Source organism: Manis pentadactyla, chromosome 3, assembly GCF_030020395.1.
Source record: "Manis pentadactyla isolate mManPen7 chromosome 3, mManPen7.hap1, whole genome shotgun sequence".
In the NCBI taxonomy this organism is placed as follows: Eukaryota; Metazoa; Chordata; class Mammalia; order Pholidota; family Manidae; genus Manis; species Manis pentadactyla.
The window spans coordinates 189,730,890-189,751,238 of NC_080021.1; the positions used below are offsets into that span (position 1 = coordinate 189,730,890).

At 47.2% G+C, this 20,349-nt stretch overlaps 2 protein-coding genes across 10 annotated transcripts in view; one reads left to right on the top strand and one right to left on the bottom strand.

The window, feature by feature from the left end:
* The window catches only part of ANKS6 (ankyrin repeat and sterile alpha motif domain containing 6), a 53,843-nt gene extending 49,208 nt beyond the window's left edge, over window positions 1–4,635 (bottom strand). The window contains exon 1 of one of the 3 annotated variants that reach the window (XR_005025428.2): window positions 4,205–4,632. Coding sequence is in view for 2 of the 3 variants with exons in the window: in XM_036888393.2 (XP_036744288.2) it covers window positions 4,205–4,554 (350 nt within the window). In the remaining variant the exon portion in view is untranslated. Of the gene's footprint in view, window positions 1–4,204 lie in introns of all 3 variants that reach the window. The other 2 variants (XM_036888393.2, XM_036888394.2) reach the window with 2 other exon arrangements.
* Window positions 4,636–4,822: 187 nt separating this feature from the next.
* GALNT12 (polypeptide N-acetylgalactosaminyltransferase 12) overlaps window positions 4,823–20,349 on the top strand; it is a 44,925-nt gene continuing 29,398 nt past the window's right edge. For 3 of the 7 annotated variants that reach the window (XM_057498879.1, XM_057498880.1, XM_036888426.2), the window contains exon 1: window positions 17,154–17,582. In XM_057498879.1, coding sequence (XP_057354862.1) covers window positions 17,218–17,582 — 365 coding nt within the window. In that variant the 5' untranslated portion in view covers window positions 17,154–17,217. Of the gene's footprint in view, window positions 5,592–11,393; window positions 11,484–16,451; window positions 16,470–17,153; window positions 17,583–20,349 lie in introns of those variants that run through there. The other 4 variants (XM_057498882.1, XM_057498883.1, XM_057498884.1 and 1 more) reach the window with 4 other exon arrangements.

Here is a 20,349-nt window from a genome sequence, read left to right on the forward strand (position 1 = left end):
CGGTCAGTTATAGGACTCAGGGCTGAGAGCAGAGGTTGGGAGCAAAGTCTCTGGAACCAACCGCGTAGGTGTAAATCTGACTGCCACTTACAAGCTGTGTAGCCTTGGGTAAGTTACTTAACTTCTCTGAGCCTCAATTTCTTATCTATAAAATGGGGATGGCAATAGTATCTACTTCCTAAGGTTTTTGTGGATTGAATGAGTTCATTTAAAGCAGTACAGTGTTTCATAAAGTACTCAATAAAGGTTGTCATTTAAAGAAAAGGAAAAGACATGAATGTCACCATTTCTGATACTAAAACATCCACAAGGAATCAAACTGTAGTGGTTTCCATACCATAGTGGTTATCATGTCCGCCTCACACAAGGAACTGAGCTGCAGTCCAGGCTCAGGGCCCCTGACGGCCTGGCCTGATTCAATGACAAGCTTTGGAACACAGATGGCTGGGATGATAAACAGATGCTCACTTTGACCAAAAGTGGGGCTACCAGGAGCATAGCCTTGAAGCACTCTGAAGTGGATCTAGATTCAGAGAGGAAGAGCACAGGACCGGATCCTGTCAGCCCGTGGCCATACATTTGCCCATCCTGATCCAAGTCACAGACAGACCATGTGTCTTTCAGGAAGTCTTGTACACAGAATTCCTCCATACTGAGCTTTTGATATGGATTAAGCAATAGAAAGCTTGAGCACAACCCAACACAGCTGAAGGTGATACCCAAGTCCAGGTGGTCAGGATTGTAGACTGAAGGCCGATATATTTTAAAGTACCCAGGCATGGTCAGTTCAGGTCAAGGTCAAGAGTCAGTTCTAATCCTCTCATACGACTGTCATATTTTGCCATAGTCTTATAGGAGTAAATGAGATTATATAGCTAATGCTCCCAAAACAGCACCTTTAAGATAAATGGAGGAATAAAGAGGAATTGTAGTTAGTCCAGAGCCTCTCAATTTGAAAGTGACAAAGTCAGGACACTTGGACCACAAATTCCAGCTCTTTTCACAATCCCAAATTGTAGAGAAGAAGGAAAGCCCGCTAAAAATGTTAACTTCCTAGTTACCAGAGTCTAGATGAATTCTTCTGAGTCTCTTGCCACATCAAGATTAACAGAAATTAGATAAAATTAATCAGATGACTTTGACCATCCTGCAGAACTTGGTTAATAGCAAAAATTGGTGATGAGGGGTCTTTATGATACCCTTAAGCAGACCAGGTGCCGCGGGCACACTTTGCTCTGCAGGCCTGCAGGAACTCACTAGGGCCCCTCTGGGCCAGGTGGGAACTGAGAGAGGAAGCACACATCAGTTGCTCCCAAGCCCACCATGTTTGGGAACTGCTGGGGAGCCTCTTCTCACACAGTCCCTGTCCCTCCCCCTGCCCTTACCAGGTCTCTGAATCACAGTACCCAGAAAGGGAACTCAGGAATCTGGACTGGAAAAGCATCCCAGTGATTCTGATCTGTGCCCAGGCTTGGGTGCCACTAAGGAAGGAGACCAGCTATAACGTGGGGTGATGGGTACTGCTTCAGAGACCTTCCCCACGCTGAGATGGAGAACAGGAGGGCCACCACAGCGGGTTTCCAGAAGAAGCTAAGGGTCGAGGGAGAGGGGCTTCTGGTATGTGGCTATGTTGAGGACTCTGCAGTCGGACTTCCCGGGACTGCTGACTAGCAGTATGCTCATGAGGAAATTTTGTAATCTCAGATTCTTGTTTGTAAAGTGGAGATAATATTCTTGGCACACAGTAAATGTGCAATAAATGTTAACTAAAAACAAAACCCAAAAACCACAGAGAGACACAGAGAAGGCCTGGATGAAATCATCTGGGCCTGAGTTTAGGAAGCCAGAGGAGAAAGTAGAAGAGGAGATCTGGGGAGGGGTCTGAATGTGAGAACCTCAGATGCCAGTCTAAGGGCTCTGGCTAGGGGAGCCAACACGAGAGGCGCACAACCAAACACTCCTTTCAGAAAGATCTGGAAGCCCTATGTTGGGTGCATTGGAGAAAGCACGCCTGGAGGAAGGCAGAGCAGTGGGAGGCCACTACAAAGGTGTGGCCTGGGCTAAGGCAGAGGGAAAGGAGAGAAGGTGTGGCAGAGACAGATGGGCAGACTGGGCCACGGCACAGACTGGTATAGGGCTGAGGATTTACCTGAAGGTTTAAAGCCCGGTAGAGTGGATGGAGCCACTGAAAGAGATAGGGAACCTCAGAAGAAATACAGGGGTTTGGGATCCCAAAGGCTTTAAGGTCACCCCAAACTGCTCTGGGCAAGAAACCAGGTGTCTGAAAACAAAGGGTCCCAACAGGCTGGTAGGGGCATCAAACACTGCACTGCTCAGGTGAACAGGCATCCATTCCCAAAACGTGCTCACAGGCAGACTGAAATAAATGCCTGAGGGCTGGGAAATGGTCCCGCAAACCACAGTACTGTCCCACGGTCAGAGTATCACATAGCAGTTGGAAATGATACATTTGAAAGTAATGCAGAATAAAATTTTTCCAGCAATACAAATTACATTAGAACCATGTAACATTTGGGAAAGAACTCAGAACTAAAATATTTTCGGTCACAATGACAAGATAATGGGTAAGAACTTGTGTTTTCAATGCCTTTTAGGAAAACAATGGTCATCCGTATGGAAAGTTGCTTTACTTCACTCACAATTTTACAAGTGCAAATTAACAGCATGGGATATGATTTTTTTGCCCATCAGACACAAAAATCCAAGTTTGATAATATATTCTGACAGTGAGGTTGTAGAAAAACAGGCACTTGTATACACTGCTGCTGGAAGGGTGAACTGGTACAAGTGCTGGGGTTGGCAGCATTATGGACTCCCAAAGATGTCCACATCCTAATCCCCAAAACCTATACATACATTAGGAAATCACATATAATTAAGGTTGCCATTCAACTGATCTTGAGATAGGGAGAGTATCCTAGATTATCCAGGTGGGCCCAGTGGAATCACAAGAGTCCTTAAAATGGGAGGGGGTGGTGAAGCAGAAGAGTCAGAATCAGATGTGACAACAGAAGCAGGGGTCAGAGTGATGGGACTGCCGCTGGCTTTGTGGTATTGTTATTGCAGCCACAGGAAACTAATACACCTGTATTTTGGCAATATCCATCAAAGTTACAAATGACGTCCATTCCCTCCTTAAGAGATTTCTGCAAGACACTGAGGGGTGTGTGGGACCTAAGTAGATGGCTAACAGAGGTGAGCAACTTAACTGTATACCAGTTTCTTCATACCACAGTTTCAAGTCCTGTTCATCCTATTTCCTGGGTATTCATGCCAGAGTCATCTCTGCTTTCCTGCCGCTGTTTCTGCTCTGGTCCAAGCCATCATGACCTCTTCCTAGACTGCTGTAATCCCCTCTAAGCAGACTTTCTGACTCTAGTCCACCCCTGCAATCCTTCCTCACACTGCGGTTAAAGTGATCTTTCCAAATACAAAAAAGTTTCTGTCACTCTCTGCCTAGAACCTTCCATTACTCCCCAGTACCATTAGGATAGCTGGCTTTTCTCAACCCTGGCATCTGCCTCCTTCTCTCCAAGAAGGGCTCATCTACCACTACTTCCACTCGCTTTCAGTCATAACATTGTTCCAGCAGTCCCACCACCATTTCGCTTCCAAACCTTTGCATGGGCCTCCTATCACCGTGTTCCCACCTCCCACTTCTGTCCTGGTTATTTATCAGGTTTTGATTTGTATACACCATTCGTAGCAGAAACCTTCCCCCACCGCCTCAAGAGCCCCCTGAACATTCCCCATCAAGCCTGTTGTTCCCTTGTCTAGCCTGCCCACTGCCGCATGAGTTGCTCGCGACAGGGACTTCACCTGTCTTCCGCCGTATCCCCTTCGCAAAGGCAGGGTAGGTAGGTAGGACCTTAGGAAATCCTTGTTGCAATTAGGAATGAATGAATGAACACACCTCTAAGATTCTACTCGGCGCAATCTCCAGAGTGTTCTGAACAGCGAATGTTTCTAAGATTCTGATTTTACATTATTTTTTTAAAAAAGCGCTTCCACTTCTCGTCCTATCCCGAACTGCTTAGTTTACCATTCCGACTCCCCCGAACGAGTCCGTGACTCTTTAACCCCCAGGGCGTCGGCGGGGCCCGCCGGGCAGGTCTCGCCGCCTGAGGCCGCCCGGGGACGGCTGGACTCCCAGCGCGGGACCCCGGGGACTCCGGCCGCTCACCTGGCCGCCTGCATGAGCGCGCTCCAGCCATAGTGGTTGCGGCTGTTGACCGAGGCGCCGCGGCGCAGCAGGAAGCGCACCAGCGGCTCGTGGCCCCCGGCCGCGGCGAACTGCAGCGCCGTGTTGCCCGCCTCGTCCGAGCAGTCCACGGGCACCGGAGCTCCGGCCGCCGCCGCCCCGGGCCCGGCCGCCTCGGGCCCCGCCGGCTCCGCGCCCGCCTCGGGCTCCGCACCACGCTCCGCCTGCTCCGCCGCCCCCGGCTCCAGCAGCCGCCGCGCCGTCTCCGTGTCGCCCTGGTCGCAGGCGCGCAGCAGCAGCTGGAAGGCCGGGGGCAGCCCGCCCTCGCCCATCGCGGCCGCGGCCCGCGCCCGTCTGCCCTGCGGGCCGCGCCGGCTCCGCCCCCGGATACCGCCCGCCGGCGCCCCCTTCCGCCAGCCCGCCCGCCGGCCCGCGCGCCTACTGTGTGCCGGGCGCGCGCCGGGCGCGAGGTGGCGCCTACCCCGCCGCGTTCCGAGGGCCGGCGGCTTCCGGGAAGCTCCGAGGAGCGTCGCGTTGCCGAGGCTCGCGTGTCCGCCTTGGCCCTCTCGGCGCCCGTTTGCGGCTCTCCCCGGCTGCTCCGGACACTTCCTGCCCGGTGCGGAGGTCGGAGGGGCTTTCCAGCCCCACTCACCGTGCGAGCTCCGGACCGACTGCTGGGCCGGGGTCTGAGTCCCCCGCCGCGGGGACATGGCCTGTGACGTGCGCCGCCGACCCCCTTCCCCCGCCGGTGCTTGGCACTTAACGCGCGCTGCCGAAATAGTTGCTGACTGAATTCAGAAACGGACAGGTCCACTCTGTCCCTCCAGATTGTCCTGCGGGCCCCTTTAAGCCTGTCCTGATCTGTGCGCCTTAAGCCTACAGCACCTCCAGTACCTTATCTGCCTTCATCAGTGGTTATTGAATCCGCCCCGCCTGGGACATTGCTACAAATGCAAATTTTCTGAACACCCCAAATCTACTGAATCAGAGATAGTGTGGAGCCCAGCCACCTAACAGTATTTTAACAAGGCCTCCAAATGATTCTGACCCTCTGCTAAAGTTGGAGACCCACTCTTTGATCCTCACAGCAGCCCCGTCAGCCACCAGGGACGTCCCAGATGATCATAGAGGAGGCAACTGAAGCTTAAAGAGGCTGACTCCTGCTAAAGGCCACACGACTATCCTCCAGAATTGTGACTAGGACAGGTCTTCTGACATCTAGTCCAATTCTCTGTGTATTCTCAACAAATATTTACTGAGTGCCTACTATGTAACAGGCACTGCTTTAGGGCTGGAGAAACTGCCGGAAGAAAATGAAGTCCCTGCCTTCCTGGAGCTGACAGGAAAGAGACAGGCTGTCAATAAACAAGTAAGTAACTTACCTGTCAGATGGGGATGAGGGCTATTAGAACAATAAGTAGGACATAACATACGTCAAAGTAAATAGAAAAGAGGATGAGACATTACTTAATAGTAGAGTGGGTAGAGAAGGTGTCACTGAGAATGGGACACCTGCACTGAGATCTGAAGAAATTGAGAAATCGAGCTGGGGAGAGTCCAGGCAGAGAGAAAGAGAAAGGTTCTGCAAGAGGATCCCTGCCTGCAAATTGCTTAAGCCACCTGCTTATCGTGGTAACATTAACATTCTGATAAGGGGTAATTGGTTTCCATAGACTCAGCTGTGCCCAAAGCCTAGCAAAGGGCCAGAGAGGGATACAGTAGGTGCTCAGTACACGACTAAGTCTCAGGTATGTAAAACTATAATACAGAGCAAAACAATGAGGGTGTGAGGAAGGAATAAGAGTCGTGGCATTAGCAGATCAGAGAAAATGCTAATACCCTGAGAATCTGGGCCAGCAGGGCTGGAAGAAAAAGTCTTCTAGACAAAATGTAAAGATGAAGAAAAGTTTCAGAAGTGCACAGGGCTCAGACTGCAAAGGCTTTAGTCCTAGAATGAAGACTGGGGGATTTATTCTGTCAATAATGGGGAGCCATGGAAAGTTAGCAGGCGCATTACACAACTAATCACTGAAGCTCTGCGTGTGAGGTGGTATTGTCACTCATGTCCCGATTGACTCTGTTCACCACAACAGAGGGGAGGACGACTTCCTTTAGGAAGTCTAGTGAAGACATTTGTTTCTGTGAAAATCCTGAGTAATGCATCCTTGTCTTTTTCTATTTATTCAGATGTCTTTTCTTATACTTTTACTAACAAGTTGTTTCATTATAAAAATAATGGACATAGTGAAAAAGAAGTTCCAACACGTTGAAAAAGAAATTTCAAAAGGACAGAAGGCAGAAGGGAAAGCCCTTATGCTCCTCTCCCACTCTCCCAGTCCTGTTTTCCATAATAACCGATATTCACATTTATTTTATCTTTCCAAAAAACTCATGTCTATATAAACATGCACACATACATATAGGCATTAATGAAGCTTCTTGACTGCAAGCAGCACAAATTAACCCTTGGATGATTTAAGTAGAAAGGGGATATGCCACAAGGTTGTTTCATACCCACAGATCCCTTGAGGGCCAGAGAAGCAGTCTCAGCAGCCCTACAACCAAGAACAATGTCCTAAATCATGCCACGACTGCACTGTATACCAGGATGGAGTCTGCACAGGCCCTTTTTGGTGTCACCAGTTTCTCAGTCAGAGCCTCAGAAGGGAGCCTCAATGGCCCCACCAGCCTGGCTCGTGTGTTTTGCCTGGCAGAAAGGGAGGCTGGGAAAGAGCATTTCTTGGCCTCTTCAGCATGTGTAACAGGAGGGAAGCTCCATCATAGGTGCCCAGAACGTAGGAGACTCTTCAGAATAGGAAGGACTTTCAAATGCTGGGCAGCCAAGCAGGATAACCAATGTCTACTATAAATATTCCCTCTAGAGGGGAGGTCTGTTGCTTACACCTGCCCTGCCTCTCCTACGCAGGGAAGAGATGCCCTCTTCCACACTCTGGCCGTATGGCTCAGTGATTCCCATATGTCCAAGCCCATCCTGATTACTTCAGCCCAGGATTTTTTTGCTAGAGCTGCTAGGAGTGAGGCATGCTCTGCCTAGGTGGTCAGCTGTCTGGATGTCAGGATGTTGTAAGTCACACTGGTGCTTTCTCTCTGCCACCACCTGAAGACAGTATCTCGGGGTGAACAGCCACCACACAGGAAGGGAGAGACAAGTGATAGAAAGAGAGGGAGTCAGAGAATCTCCCACCCTGCCCCACCATTCTTTTGGGTTGGTTTGTTTGGGGCATGGTTATCATCACTTGCAATCCAAGCCTTAACAAATGCATATTTTAAATTTTAATCAAGTAGGTACATACCACCCCTGCTATTCAAAATCATGCTTTTTTTTTTGTTTTCATTTAATAAATGGCTTGGGCATCTTTCAATGTAGGTGAATATAGATTTACAACACTCTTTGTAATGGTTGCATGTCACACCATTAAGCAGATGTACCATGATTTAATTATTTTTTAATGATGCACAATTAGCTTGATTCCAGTTTTCCTGCACTGAACAGTGCTTGTAGCACTCAGGGTCCCAGGAGGAGACAGATGACACACTTGGCTGAGGAAATGAGAAACACTTACGAAAGGACTTCTGTAATCAGAAGTGGGACAGGATTTACTAAGAGCCATGAGGGTTGGTGCAGTCCTTCAAGGCTGGTAACAGTAGGGAACTGTTACTACCCCGGGCCTGAAGGGGGAAAGGGAGAGAGGTGTTGCTGGAATTGTACAAGAGAGAAAACTGGAGAGATCTAGCTGATAGGAGCTATGGCCTTTGGTAGAGGGGCACGGCCAACCCACTGCAACCCAGCAGGGAGCAATCCCAGAGGAGTAAAAGCCTCTGCCCTCACCCTCCTCTTCCCCTCTGGTCTGCCAGTGCTCCTCATTGGCCAAACCCTGCTGTTAGAGGTTTTAGCCTGCTGATGTGGTCCTCACAGCCAACCTCCCAGGATTCAGAGCAAAATGGAGAGAGACTCAGCAGGGCAAAAAAAGATTCCAGCCCCTTACTGCTCAAACTGTGGTCCTTGGACCAGCAGTACCAGTACCACCAGGGGAACTTCTTAGAAATACAGCATCCTGGGTCCACCCCAACCTCCTGACCCAGAATCTGCATTTCAACACCATCCTCCAGGTGATTTGTGTTCAGAGTATTTGAAGCCTGGATCCAGCATATCTTCATACATATACCTCTTATGCAAGTATATTTATAATAGTCTTATTATTTATGAGCTCTCTTCCAGTAGTTTTTCATTGGTCCCTCTATTGACTTGGGTCCTCTGAGAATCAGATGCTTTTCTTTTCTGGGAGAAACACTTGTGTAGAATAAAGGGGAAAGAGGACAAAAAGGGAAGGAGTGCCTCCAGACCCAGATGCAGGTCTTACAACTGGAAAAAGAGAGTGGGGAGGGAGGAGGCTTCAGTACTGAGGGCTTCAGACTGCTGTGCAGCTCTGAAACTTTCTTGGCCAGGCCGATGGTGAGTCCCCAGCCAAAGGTGGCCTGCTAAGGTGTTCTGCAGCAGACAGAATTCTGATTCCCCAAACCATGTCTGGGAAAAACCAGTGGAAATGTTGCCTCAGCAAGAATATCACAGAGTGCCCAAAGGTCCTCACCGTCAACTGTGCTCCTTCCAGCAGGTTTTCTTGCAGAGTGATCTGAGCAGTGTACCTCCACCCCCAAAACAATCCCCATTCAACCAACAGGTATAGAGTGTCTTCTGTGTGCTGGGCACTATGTGCGTTGCATGATACGCACAGAGCCCCTGGCTCCCAGGGAATCCCACATGACTACAGAACAGGACGGTCTGTGAGCTTTCTTTGTCAAGTCCGAGGAAGGTATCACAGTTTTGGGGGTCACTAACAGAGTATGGCCACAAGTTGGACATAAAGTGATCTGGATAGTTGGAGGAAACGAGGGGAAACAGATTGGAAATGGAGAGCAGGAGACAGGGAGACCAGAGATTAGAAAGGAGGCTTTGAAGTAAAATAATCTCTAAAATATTTATTTACTTTTAAATGTCTACTTCTTTTCCTAATAAGATAATAATGTTTGCTGTAAAGAATTCCAATATTGTAGAAATAAAGAATGAGAACTTCTTGAGATCCATGGCTCTGGGTATTTAACCACCGTATCCCCAGAATCAAGCACATGGCCTGCCAAGTTGTAAGTGATCAATAGATAGTTGTTGAAAAAAAGGAACAAACTGAATTAAAATGAAAGGTCACATATCTCACTCACCAGAAATAAATACAATAGAGTTAATGGTTTGGTGGCTGTTCTTTCTGCATTTTTTCCTTTGCATATGTTAACATATTTTACAAAAATAGGATCATACTATCCACACAGCTTTATAACTTCCTTTTCTTGACTCTTAAGCCCATTTGTATGTTACACACCTGGAATTAATGTCATCCTTGTTAATGACATTGTGGTATACTAGTGTATGGATGTGCAATACTTTATATTTTGTATCTCCTGTGTAAAGGTTATTTGGGTTGTTTCCAGCCTTTTGCTTTTATGTACAATATTGCAATAAGCTTCCTGTAAACTCATGTCTTGAGCATTTGTGAGTCTATTTCTGTTGGATAAATTCCTAGATGGAAAATTGCGGAATCAAAAAGATATGAACATTAACAGTTCTAATGTTGCCTAATTGGCTTTCCAAAAGGTTATACCAGTTTACATTCCTATCAACTCTGGATAAGAATGCCTGTTTATTCAGATCCCAGCAACTCTAGAATTAATAGCCTTTTAAATCTTTGCCAATCTGATAGGTGAAAAAAATATTTCAAAGTTTAATTTGTGTACATTTTAAATAAGGAAGTTGAGCATATTTTGATACATTTATAGACCACTTATATCTCATTTGGTGATGGGGGAGACTGTGTATTCAAATCCTTTGGCCATTTTAATTTGTTTGTTCTTTTTATTTCCCTGTTGATTCACATACTGGATAAATATCATCTGCAAATATCTTTCTGATTTGTCTTTTGTCTTTTGACTTTATTTTACATTGGCCCTTACAGAATGTTTAAATTTTTATATAGTTACATTTACAAATCTTTTCCATAATGCTCTCTGGGTTTTTTCATCCAATACTTTCATCATTTTGTTATTAATATTATTTAACTTTGACATCTTTAGATCATTTGGATTTTTTTTTTGGTGTAAGATGTGAGGTTGGAATTTATTTTTCCCAAATGGTATCAGATTGCCCCAATCATTGATTAAATCAGCCATCTTTTCCCCCCAAATGTTTGAAATACCGCAACTACCATATATCACGTTAAGCTCTAAATGGGATGTAATAACCCCTATGAAGGGAGCTAATATGACAAATCTAAAGTACCTTATAGAGAAATCTGTTGGTTGAGCAGCCGGTGAGATGGTGTGGTCAAAGAACAAATCAGTCCCTCAATCTAACAACAAACCCAAGGAAAGGGCAAGGTACTCAATTTGGGAAAAGGAATGAAAAGAATTAAGGTCTCAGCTGGATTTGCCCTCTATGGATGCCAACTTGTCATCATTAATAACATTTATATAGTGCTTACTCTGGGCAGGGACCATTCTTAGTACTATTTCTCTATTAACAAGCTGCTGTATCTCTAATAGCTCCCAGGTGGTACCAATGTTGCTGGGCTAAGGACCACACCTCAAGCCATAAGATGCTAGACGTTTTCCATTCGCCCTTGCAGAAACTCTTTCTACCCTTTGTGCCCTGGGAGGCTGTCTGTCTGCACTACATCACTCAATCTCCCTGCCAAGCCCTGCTCAAGAGAAACTATTTTTGTCACCAACATTTTATAGATGAGCAAATTGAGTTGAGAGAGGTTAAGTAACACAGCGGTCTGACGGAACTTGGGTTTGAGCTCAGGCAAGTGAGCCCCAAGGTTGTACTCCTACCCACTAAGCTAAGCTGCCCTTTGGTTTCACACAAATTTCCAGTGAGTTGTGTGATGGGAAAAACCACTAGGAGCCAAGAGACTTGGACTCAGATCCTTGCTTTGCCATTTGCATGTTGTATGACCTTGGATCAATCACCTTGGGTCTCTGACCCTGTTTTCCTCATCTATTTACCTTGCAAGGGTTGTCATGAGGATAAAATGAAAAGGTACATGAAAAATAAAGTCTAGCATTTTATGTTACCTATAGGTGCTCATGACAACTTTTCCCATTACCTTGGACTTGAAGCCATGTATTGTAAGGCCTAATTTGTTGCTCCTTTCTCTGCAACTAAGCCTGTATCCGGAAGCATTCCAATCTGGTAAGCCGATCTAAAACACTTGTAATCCTTGTCTGTTTGCTAATATGACCGTAGATCTTAAATGTGTTAGGTGTCTGGACAGAGGCCAAAAGGCACAGCTCCAGGCCTTTCCTATTACACCTGCCTTCTGGCACCAACCAGCAGACTCTTCTGTGGGTGGAGTCACCTCCCACTAGTCTGGTATCAGCAGCTTGTCTTGGGTGGGAGCTGCTTTGCATGGTTCACCCCAAGCCCGCTGTTCCTTCTGGGACTTGGGGGAGATACTCATGGAAGGCCCTTTTCCTCCAGAGAGGCCAGTAACTAGAGGCTGTGAATCAAAGAGGATGACAAGTTAGCTCCTAACTCTGCCTGAGCCACCAGCTTGTTTAACATGCTCTCCCTACTGGGTCTCAGGCTCCTCATCTGTAAAATTAGAGAGTTAGACCAGGTTTGTGCTTCTTAACTCTTTTAGCTGTGGTCCCTTTGAGAACAGAGAATATTTAATAGGCTTTGGACTAGCTTCACAGGGTGTAACACAAAACAGTTTATACTTTATCCTTACATAGGTACAAAGCAATTCGTTTCCCTGAGCTGGGCACCAGCAGAAGGACTACCAGATTAACCTAAAACACCATTTCAGATCTCTGATACCACTTTAACATTCAGATATCTGTGTAAACATTACTTCCTCAGAAAAACCTTTCTAAACCCCTAAACTAGACCAATCTTCTATTATATGCTCTCTTAGCACCCTCTAATTCATCTTCAAAACATTTGTCATGACTCCAATAAATTATCTTCTTAACATCTATTCCATTACACTCAGCACCATGATGTCAAAAATATCTGTCTTGTGACAAGGAGTCTCTCCTTGACCAACCTCTATCCAAGCTTCCCTGAACCCTTTTCTCAACTAGGCTCAACTTGGCCTATAAAAACTACAGATCCTCAACATAGATGATTTCACCCACCCACCTCCCTTCATAGTAAAAGACTTAAACACTAACACAGTTTCTAACAGCTGAAGACTGCATTCCTAGGCTGACCCTGGTACCTCTTGAGTGCCTGCCTGAGAAAACTCAAGGCTACCCAAAGACTTTGCTCTTTAATTTTAGTTAACACCTAACCATAGTTCCCCAAACACCCTTTCTTAGAGTATGTACTAAAAAGGGCCTACAGCTGTAAATCCTTTCTCTGTCCCTTCGAGATGTATATGTATCTTCTGCAACTCAGAAGTATCTTCTTTCTCAAGAACCTGAAATCCATTCCTTTAAAATGTAATCATCAGGAAGACTAGGGCCTCTGCCTCCCAGTCTCTGTGGGACGATAGAATAGACACAGCTGGCCTAATCAGCATTTACACTGACCAATCTTTTGTAATTTTTCATTTCCCTGACTCTACTCAAAATGCCCAGTCACTTCTGTGCAAATCAAGTTGAATCAGTTCACACGGGCCTGCTTCCCTATTGCAATAGCTTATTACTGATTAAAATCTATCCTTATCACTTTAACTACTGTCCAGCGTTATTTAGCTTTGACACTTGCTCATTATAGACCCTAGCATGGTGCCTGGCACATAAAAGGTGCTCAATAAATATTTCCTGACTTAGAAAATGTTGACTAAAATCATCCATTTGTTTTAGTTATCTATCATTGCATAACAAACCATCCGCAAATGTTAAGGTGTACAACCACCACCATCTTACTATGTTCACGGATTCTGTGGGTCAGGAATTTGAAAAGGGCACTTCTCTTCTCTGTTGTAAATCCTTTCTCTGTCCCTTTGAGATGCATATGTATCTTCTGCAACTCAGGAGTATCTTCTTTCTCAAGAACCTGAAATCCATTCCTTTGATATCTGTGACCACAGATGAGATGACTTGAATGGCTGGAGTGACTCATATGTCCCGGGAGGAGCCACTTCACTCACCTGCCTGATGCCTGAGCTGTCTGGGCTGGCTGAAGGCTGGACTCAGCTGGCACTAATGACTGGAGTGTCTACGTCTACCTGTGGCTTCCCCAGCACGATGGTATCACAATTGTCAGGTTTCTTCCCTGGCAACTCAAGGCCTCATGGACAGTGACCCTATGAACAAAGTGGAAGATTTGACCTCTTACACCTAGCCTGAGAGGTCATGGGCATCTCTTCTATCATAATCTATTGGTTGAAGCAGTTACAAGTCTGCCCTGATTCAAGGCAAGGGAGTATCAAACATTTGTTTTAAAACCCCCATGCTATCAGAGCCAGATTTGGGGGGAATTCTCTTGAAATTAATCCTCCATATCACAGAGGACTAGGTTTGGCTGTACAGGACAGAAAACACATAGCAAGAGTAGCTTAAGTGAGTGAGAAGTTTATTTCTCTTTCACATAAAAAATCCAGAAGGAGGCCATCAGGATGGGTTCAGTGTCCACAGTGTGAGGGCCCTGGGCTCCTGCCATGTTGTTTCACCATTTGCAGTGCATGACTCTTACCTCATGACCAAAGGTGGCTGCTTGAGCTTCAGTCTCTGTATCCACAATCCAGCCAGCAGGAAGAAAGAAAGGCAAGGAAGTTTCCTTTAAGGACAGTACCCAGAAACCCTATCTGACACCACCACTTAGAGTCCATTGGCTTCACACTTAGTCATGCAGCTTTGCCTAGCTGCAAGAGAGGCTGGGAAATCCAGTCTGTGTTTTGGAAGACCATAGGCCCAGAGAAACCAGCGTAAAAAATCAAAGGCGCTACTGTTAAGAAGAGAAGGGATATTGGCAGACATCCAACAGTTTCTGCCACACCTTTGGGTACCTTTCTACTTCCTGTTCTGCCACTGACCAGCTGTGGCCCTAGACAGCACACTCCCTTTGGCCCTGTTACCAATTCTTCTGGTTATTAGGGTGGAGGGTGCTGTAATCTAAGACTGAGGTTCAAAGCATTAATCAGATAAATGTGTCAATGCTCTGGTTTCAGAGAACAGAACTGGAACCCCACCCAGGAAGTCTCTTGATTTCCTGGATGGTCCCCTGGGGTTTCTGGGAGCAGATTTTGAAAACTCCCAGATTGATTACCCTTGAGGCTCTTCTAGCAAAAGACCTGCAGAATTCATGTTTGTTACATTTTGGGAGTAACTTCTCCCTGCACTTAGCCAAGTTGTGCCCTCTGTCAGATACCTTCCCAGTGAATTCAAACACACACTCCTGGAAGTGTGCATGGGACACAAAGTCAACCATTCATTGAGCATTTATTTACTGCATGTCTGTTGCTATACCAAGCTCTGGGATTGATTATACAGTGACCACATCTTGTACTCTTAAAAATCCTTTATGTTCTTTTTGTTACAAGGCCTGGGATGAATTGAGCATGATCCAATGTGCCAAGCACTGTAACAAAGTGTAATGGGGTTATGGAATGAATTGTGTCCCCTCCCAAAGATATGTTGATGTCCTAATTCTTGGGGCTATGAATATGACCTTATTTGGAAATAGGGTCTTTACAGACGTAATCAAGTTAACATGAGGTCATGAGAGTGGGCCCCAATCCAATATGACTGGTATCCTTAGAAGGAGACTGGAAGAGAGACACACACCAGAAGAATGCCATATGATGATGGAGGCAGAGATGGGAGTGATGAATCTACAAGCCACAGAATGACAAGGATTGCCAGCAACACCACAAACCAGGAGAAAAGCATGGAACAGATCCTTCAGCAAGAGCATGGCCTTGCTGACAGGACTAATTGATTTTGGCCTTCTAGCCTCCAGAACTGTTAGGGGGTGTATTTTTGTTTTCAGCCACTCAATATATGGCACTTTGTTTTGGCAGCCTTAGGAAACTAAAAGACATGATCTCTCTGATAGGCAACTGGTTTAGTTTAATCCCCTGTTATTCAAACACTAATCTAGATGTTGGTATTTTGTAGGTATTTTGTAGGTATGATTAATGTTGACTTTAAGCAGTGGAGATTATCTAGGTGGGCCTGATTCAATCAGTTGAAAGGCCCTATTTATAGAGCTGAGATTATCTTAAAAAATAAGAAATTCTGTCTCTGGACTGTAGCTTCAGCTCTGGCTTCAGCTCACGCCAGAGAGTTTCAGCCTGCCCTTCCTGATGGTCTGCCCTACAGATTTTGGACTCACTTAACCAGTCCCCACAGTTGTGTAAGTCAGTTCTTTGCAATAAATCTCTGAATACATCTACTGGTTCTGTTTCTCTGGTGGAGTTCTAATACACAAATGGCTGATGCAATCTTGAAATGCATTTGCCTAAAAAGGCTGTGGAGCTGGCTTTGGCAGGGCCTTGAAGGATGAGTAGTGATTTGCCAGGTGGGGAAGAGCATTTTAAGCAATGGGAACAGCATGTGCAAAGGCCTGGAATGGCAAAGACCTGCCTACCCCCACCCCAGTGGCTAGACATAGGCCTTGAAGAGTTTGAAGTCACCATCTGAGGGCCTATCCTATCAAGATGAAGACTTCTGTGCTTGTCCTGGAGGCCAAAGGCCTGGAATGGCAAAGACCTGCCTACCCCCACCCCAGTGGCTAGAGATAGGCCTTGAAGAGTTTGAAGTCACCATCTGAGGGCCTCTCCTATCAAGATGAAGACTTCTGTGCTTGTCCTGGAGGCCAGGGGTTCTCCTTTTTTGTTGTTACTCTTAGTTCAATCTTTTTTATTTTTTATTTTCTGAGTTTTTAATTGAGATAGAACTTTCATAAGTTAAGTGCATATTTTTTTAAAGAACTTGAATATTACATATGTATACAGCCATGTTATCCCCACCAAAAGTGAAATATAGAATCAGGGCTGGTATTAGGGTAAATGAAGACAGTGAGGTGAGCTGTGCAACCACAGGGTCAGATTCCACCTTTGTTTAAAATTTTGATATTTTATTTATCATGTTCATCATGGATATTTTGCATTCATTTAAATTTTTTAAAATAGTGTTTATTTTTGATTGCTGAGTTTTTGGGGGCCTAGCCTTCAATTTTCTGCCTTGGAGAAAGCTGCATGGCCTCACTCTAGTCTTGACCCAGGTAAATATTTCCAGCACCCCAGTGGTTCCAGGAGGCCCACCAAAGGAAGCCCCTAGCCAAGGTCACGGGTACTTAACATGAATGGATGGCCTGGGGTGTGGGTGCTCATGTCATGGGTGTGTATGCCTGTGTTTTTCTGAGGGGATAGTTCATTCCTTTGATCAGTTTCTTGGAGTAGTCTGTAAAGTGAGGAATAAGAAACAGGGATATTGACTAATAGGGAGCAGGAGGAGGGTTTGTTATTTAAGGGATCCAAACGGTATGTCTTAGGTCAGGCCTGTAGGCCTCAGTGTGACAGCTTGGTGTCGCTGGCTTCTTTGTGCCTCAGTCACCGCATCTCTAAAGTGGAATTGATAATCCTACTACCCCTCTTACTGGACTGTGTTAGCATCGGATGAGATAACAGCAATAAAATTCGTAGCATTCTGCAGCGCGGACTCAACCAACATTTACTGAGCGCTCACGATGTGCCAGACGCAGAGCTGAGGGCTTGTAATAACGCACACAGCCCAATGAAGAAGGTGCAAATCTCAGCAGGGCCTCGTGGGGACCCAGTAAAAATCTGCCACCCTCGGGGGTGCGGGGGCTGCACTCCTGCGGGCAGACTAGGCAGGCTAGGCGGGAAGGGGGCGGGGCGAAGGTGGGGCGGGCCGGGGGCGGGGCTGCGCGGCTCTGGTTCCGGGATCCGCGTCCGGGTCTACGCCTCCGCCTCCGGGCGCGGGGGGCGCTGGCCATTGGTGGGGGGCGCATGTGGGGGCGCGCGGCGCGGAGGCGCTGCCCGCAGGGGCTGCGGCGCGGCAGGGAAGCGCTGCTGGTGCTGCTGGCGCTGCTGGCGCTGGCTGGCCTGGGCTCTGTGTTGCGGGCGCGGCGCGGAGCCAGGGCGTCCGAGCCGGGACCCCCGCGCTCTCCGCGCTTCGGTCGGCGCGACCCGGTCCTGCCGCGGCCTCCGGTGCCCCAGGACGCTCTGGGCGCACGGGGCGAGGCGGTGCGGCTGCAGCTGCAGGGCGAGGAGCTGCGGCTGCAGGAGGAGAGCGTGAAGCTGCACCAGATCAACATCTACCTCAGCGACCGCATCTCGCTGCACCGGCGCCTGCCCGAGCGCTGGAACCCGCTGTGAGTCCGCAGGTGGCGAGGGAGCACTGCCCGCGAGTCTCGGGCTTCAGGTTCTGCGTCTGTGTAGTGGTGGGGTGCAACTGGGGCCTCGAAATACCGGGGATTGCGCGTCTTAGTGAGTCTTTCTCGAAAGTGGGCAGTGTAAAGGGTCATATGGGGGTGGGGGTGGGCCCAAGAAAGTTTTAAAAAATGAAATAGAAAAAAAGCTCAGAGATTGACAGATATATTATTAGGTGGTCTCTTGGCTTCTTACCCTCTTGAGAAGGTCTGTCATTCGGCCCTGAAAATGTGGGGACCGGAGTTAAGCAGACGGATATGAGATGAGACCCTATTTGGGTGACTTTCCTGGGTCCCCCAGCACCCCTGGTCCAGCTCTGCCCATATCGCCCTGCCTTGGCAAAGCTAAGGACTCGGTGTTCAAGACAGGCTCCATTCATTTATCTGTGTGACCAGCGCTCATGAATGGACCAGGGCAGGGGTGGGGAGGGTGCACTCCCGGTGAAGTCAGAGGTAGCAGGCTGGAAGGCCAAGTGAGGCAGCAAGACCCCTTCCTTTCACTGGCAGTTGGGTTCCTGACCCAGGCAGGAAGGAGTTGCTGGTGGAAAGGGCTCCATCTGGCTGTGGTCCAGCACCCTCACTCCTGCAGGTAACAGCATGCCCCAGAGATGGATCAGAGGCCTAATTCCTATTGGAGTTGCTGGCTGGGCAGGTGTGCCACTGCCTAGGTGAGAAGGGAACAAGCTGGCAAGTGGCCAGCCCTCCTAACCTTTCTATCCTTTCCTCCATTGGTGGGAATCTTCCAGATCCCTGCTTGAGACCCCACCTTAAAGACTTTGAGGAAAAGAGGACTCAGAGAAGGGTCCCAGGAGGAGCCCATGCGTGGTAGCCTGCTGTGTGCACCAGCACCTGCCATCCCTCCCTGATCCTTGTCATTCCTGCTTTACAGGTGTGGAAATAGGCTCAGAGGGGACAGGTGACTCATCCAAGGCCCTACAGCCAGAAAATGAGGTAACTGGCTTTGGGTGATGTGACCCTTCTGGCCCCCTTGGTACTGCTGATTTCAGTATTTAGGGACCTGCTCTGGATCTGTGGCCAAAGAGAGCATGAATGACGGCATGAGGTGGCCCTACCTCTGTCCCTGTGGGCAAAGTTTGGATGGACTTGCACTTGACTCTCCTCCCTATATTTTAGGAGGCCTAGGCTCATGCTTTTGCCTGAGGCATTTTTCACTGTTAAAGTTTTTGGGTAGAACTTTGTTGGGGTTGGTAGCAGTTGCTCCACTTCAACCAAATAGTTGAATGCATGTTTATCTCTTTGAAACTTCAAGGGTGCTCACCGAGGCAAGGACTAGGGGAAGCTTTCAGGTCAGACCCAGGGTTCAAACCCATCTCCTGTGAGATAAAATCCTGGCTCTTTTGCCAATCAGCTCTGAGATCTTGGGCAAGCTATCTGTCTTCTCTTAGCCTCATTTTTCCTTTTTGCAAAATAGGGAATGAGTAGAACTGGCACAATTTAGGAATTAATCATCTAGCACCTGGGAACACACTATGTACTCAATTCTTGGTGTTTCCTTCCTTCCCTGCTGCCAGCAATTTACTCAGGAGGTTGCTTTTAAGAGCCATCGGTGATTGGCTGTAAAGTTTACCATTTTTCTAGGTTTGAACTTCCTTTATTGTCCCAGTTGTGAAATCTCTTTGAAACCCTGCAGATAACCCATGAGCCTTCTGTTATCCGGTGTCCATGGTGACCCAGCTTTCCTGTGTCGTATGAGGATTTGCTTCTAGATTCTGCCATTGCCTTGACCCTGGGAAGTTAATGCAAACCCAGCATGATAAGGAGTGTGAATACCTCCTGCCTTTAATTCCTATGCCAGAGCCTGTTGGGTTATTCTTACTGAGCTGGAGAGAAAAGTGAGCTTGATCTGTTTCAGTCTCAGCCGGGCCAGGCCTTAAGGCATAACTTCCATGTGGCCAGTAGGGAGACTTGGGACTTACTTTTATTGTAGTTCATACCCTGGTGAGGACCTAATCAGGGTCTTGAAATTTAGCCTGAGAAACTGGAATGGCATCTAGATTGTGAGTTCCCAGCCCGGATGGTGGTGGGTTCCGTTGGGACTCTCATTAATAAGCAGAGGGGTGGTTAAGATTCCTGAATGTCAGGAGAGGGAAGGCCTTGAGGGAGCGTCCAGTCTAACCAGAGAGGAAAAGCAAAAGCAGTCTCCAAGGTAACCCGAAGATCTGGGACAGAGCTGATCTAGGACCCAGATCTTTTATTCCCTCCTCCATTCTGGAGTGGAGGCAATTATTTATCTATTTATTTAAATTGTGGAAGCAAGACACGCTTTCTCTAGAAGTCTTAGAAAATACAGAAGCAAGAAAGGAAAAAAGAAAAATCATCCTTATCCCTACCACCTCTGGGAGAGTCACTGTTAATGTTTCACTGATTTTCTTCTAGGCTTTTCCAGATAATAGAAAGAGATTTTGAAAAATGTACATATGGGTATGTGGGTGAAAACATACCCAAACATGAGTATGTACATAGGCCCACCCATGTTTTTAACTGAAGTCTTTACACTGCAGTGGATAAATGTGCTACTAGAGGCAAGGAGTTGAAAAGCAAGGGAGTGTGTGGCTCGGATCTTCCTGGCGTCTCCAAGCCTCAGTACCGTGTCTGCTGTCTTGGCCAGGCTCAGGCCAATAGAGACACACTGCAGAATATCGGATCTCATTTCTTGAGACTCGGTGTAGACCCCAGCCTTCCTGTGAGT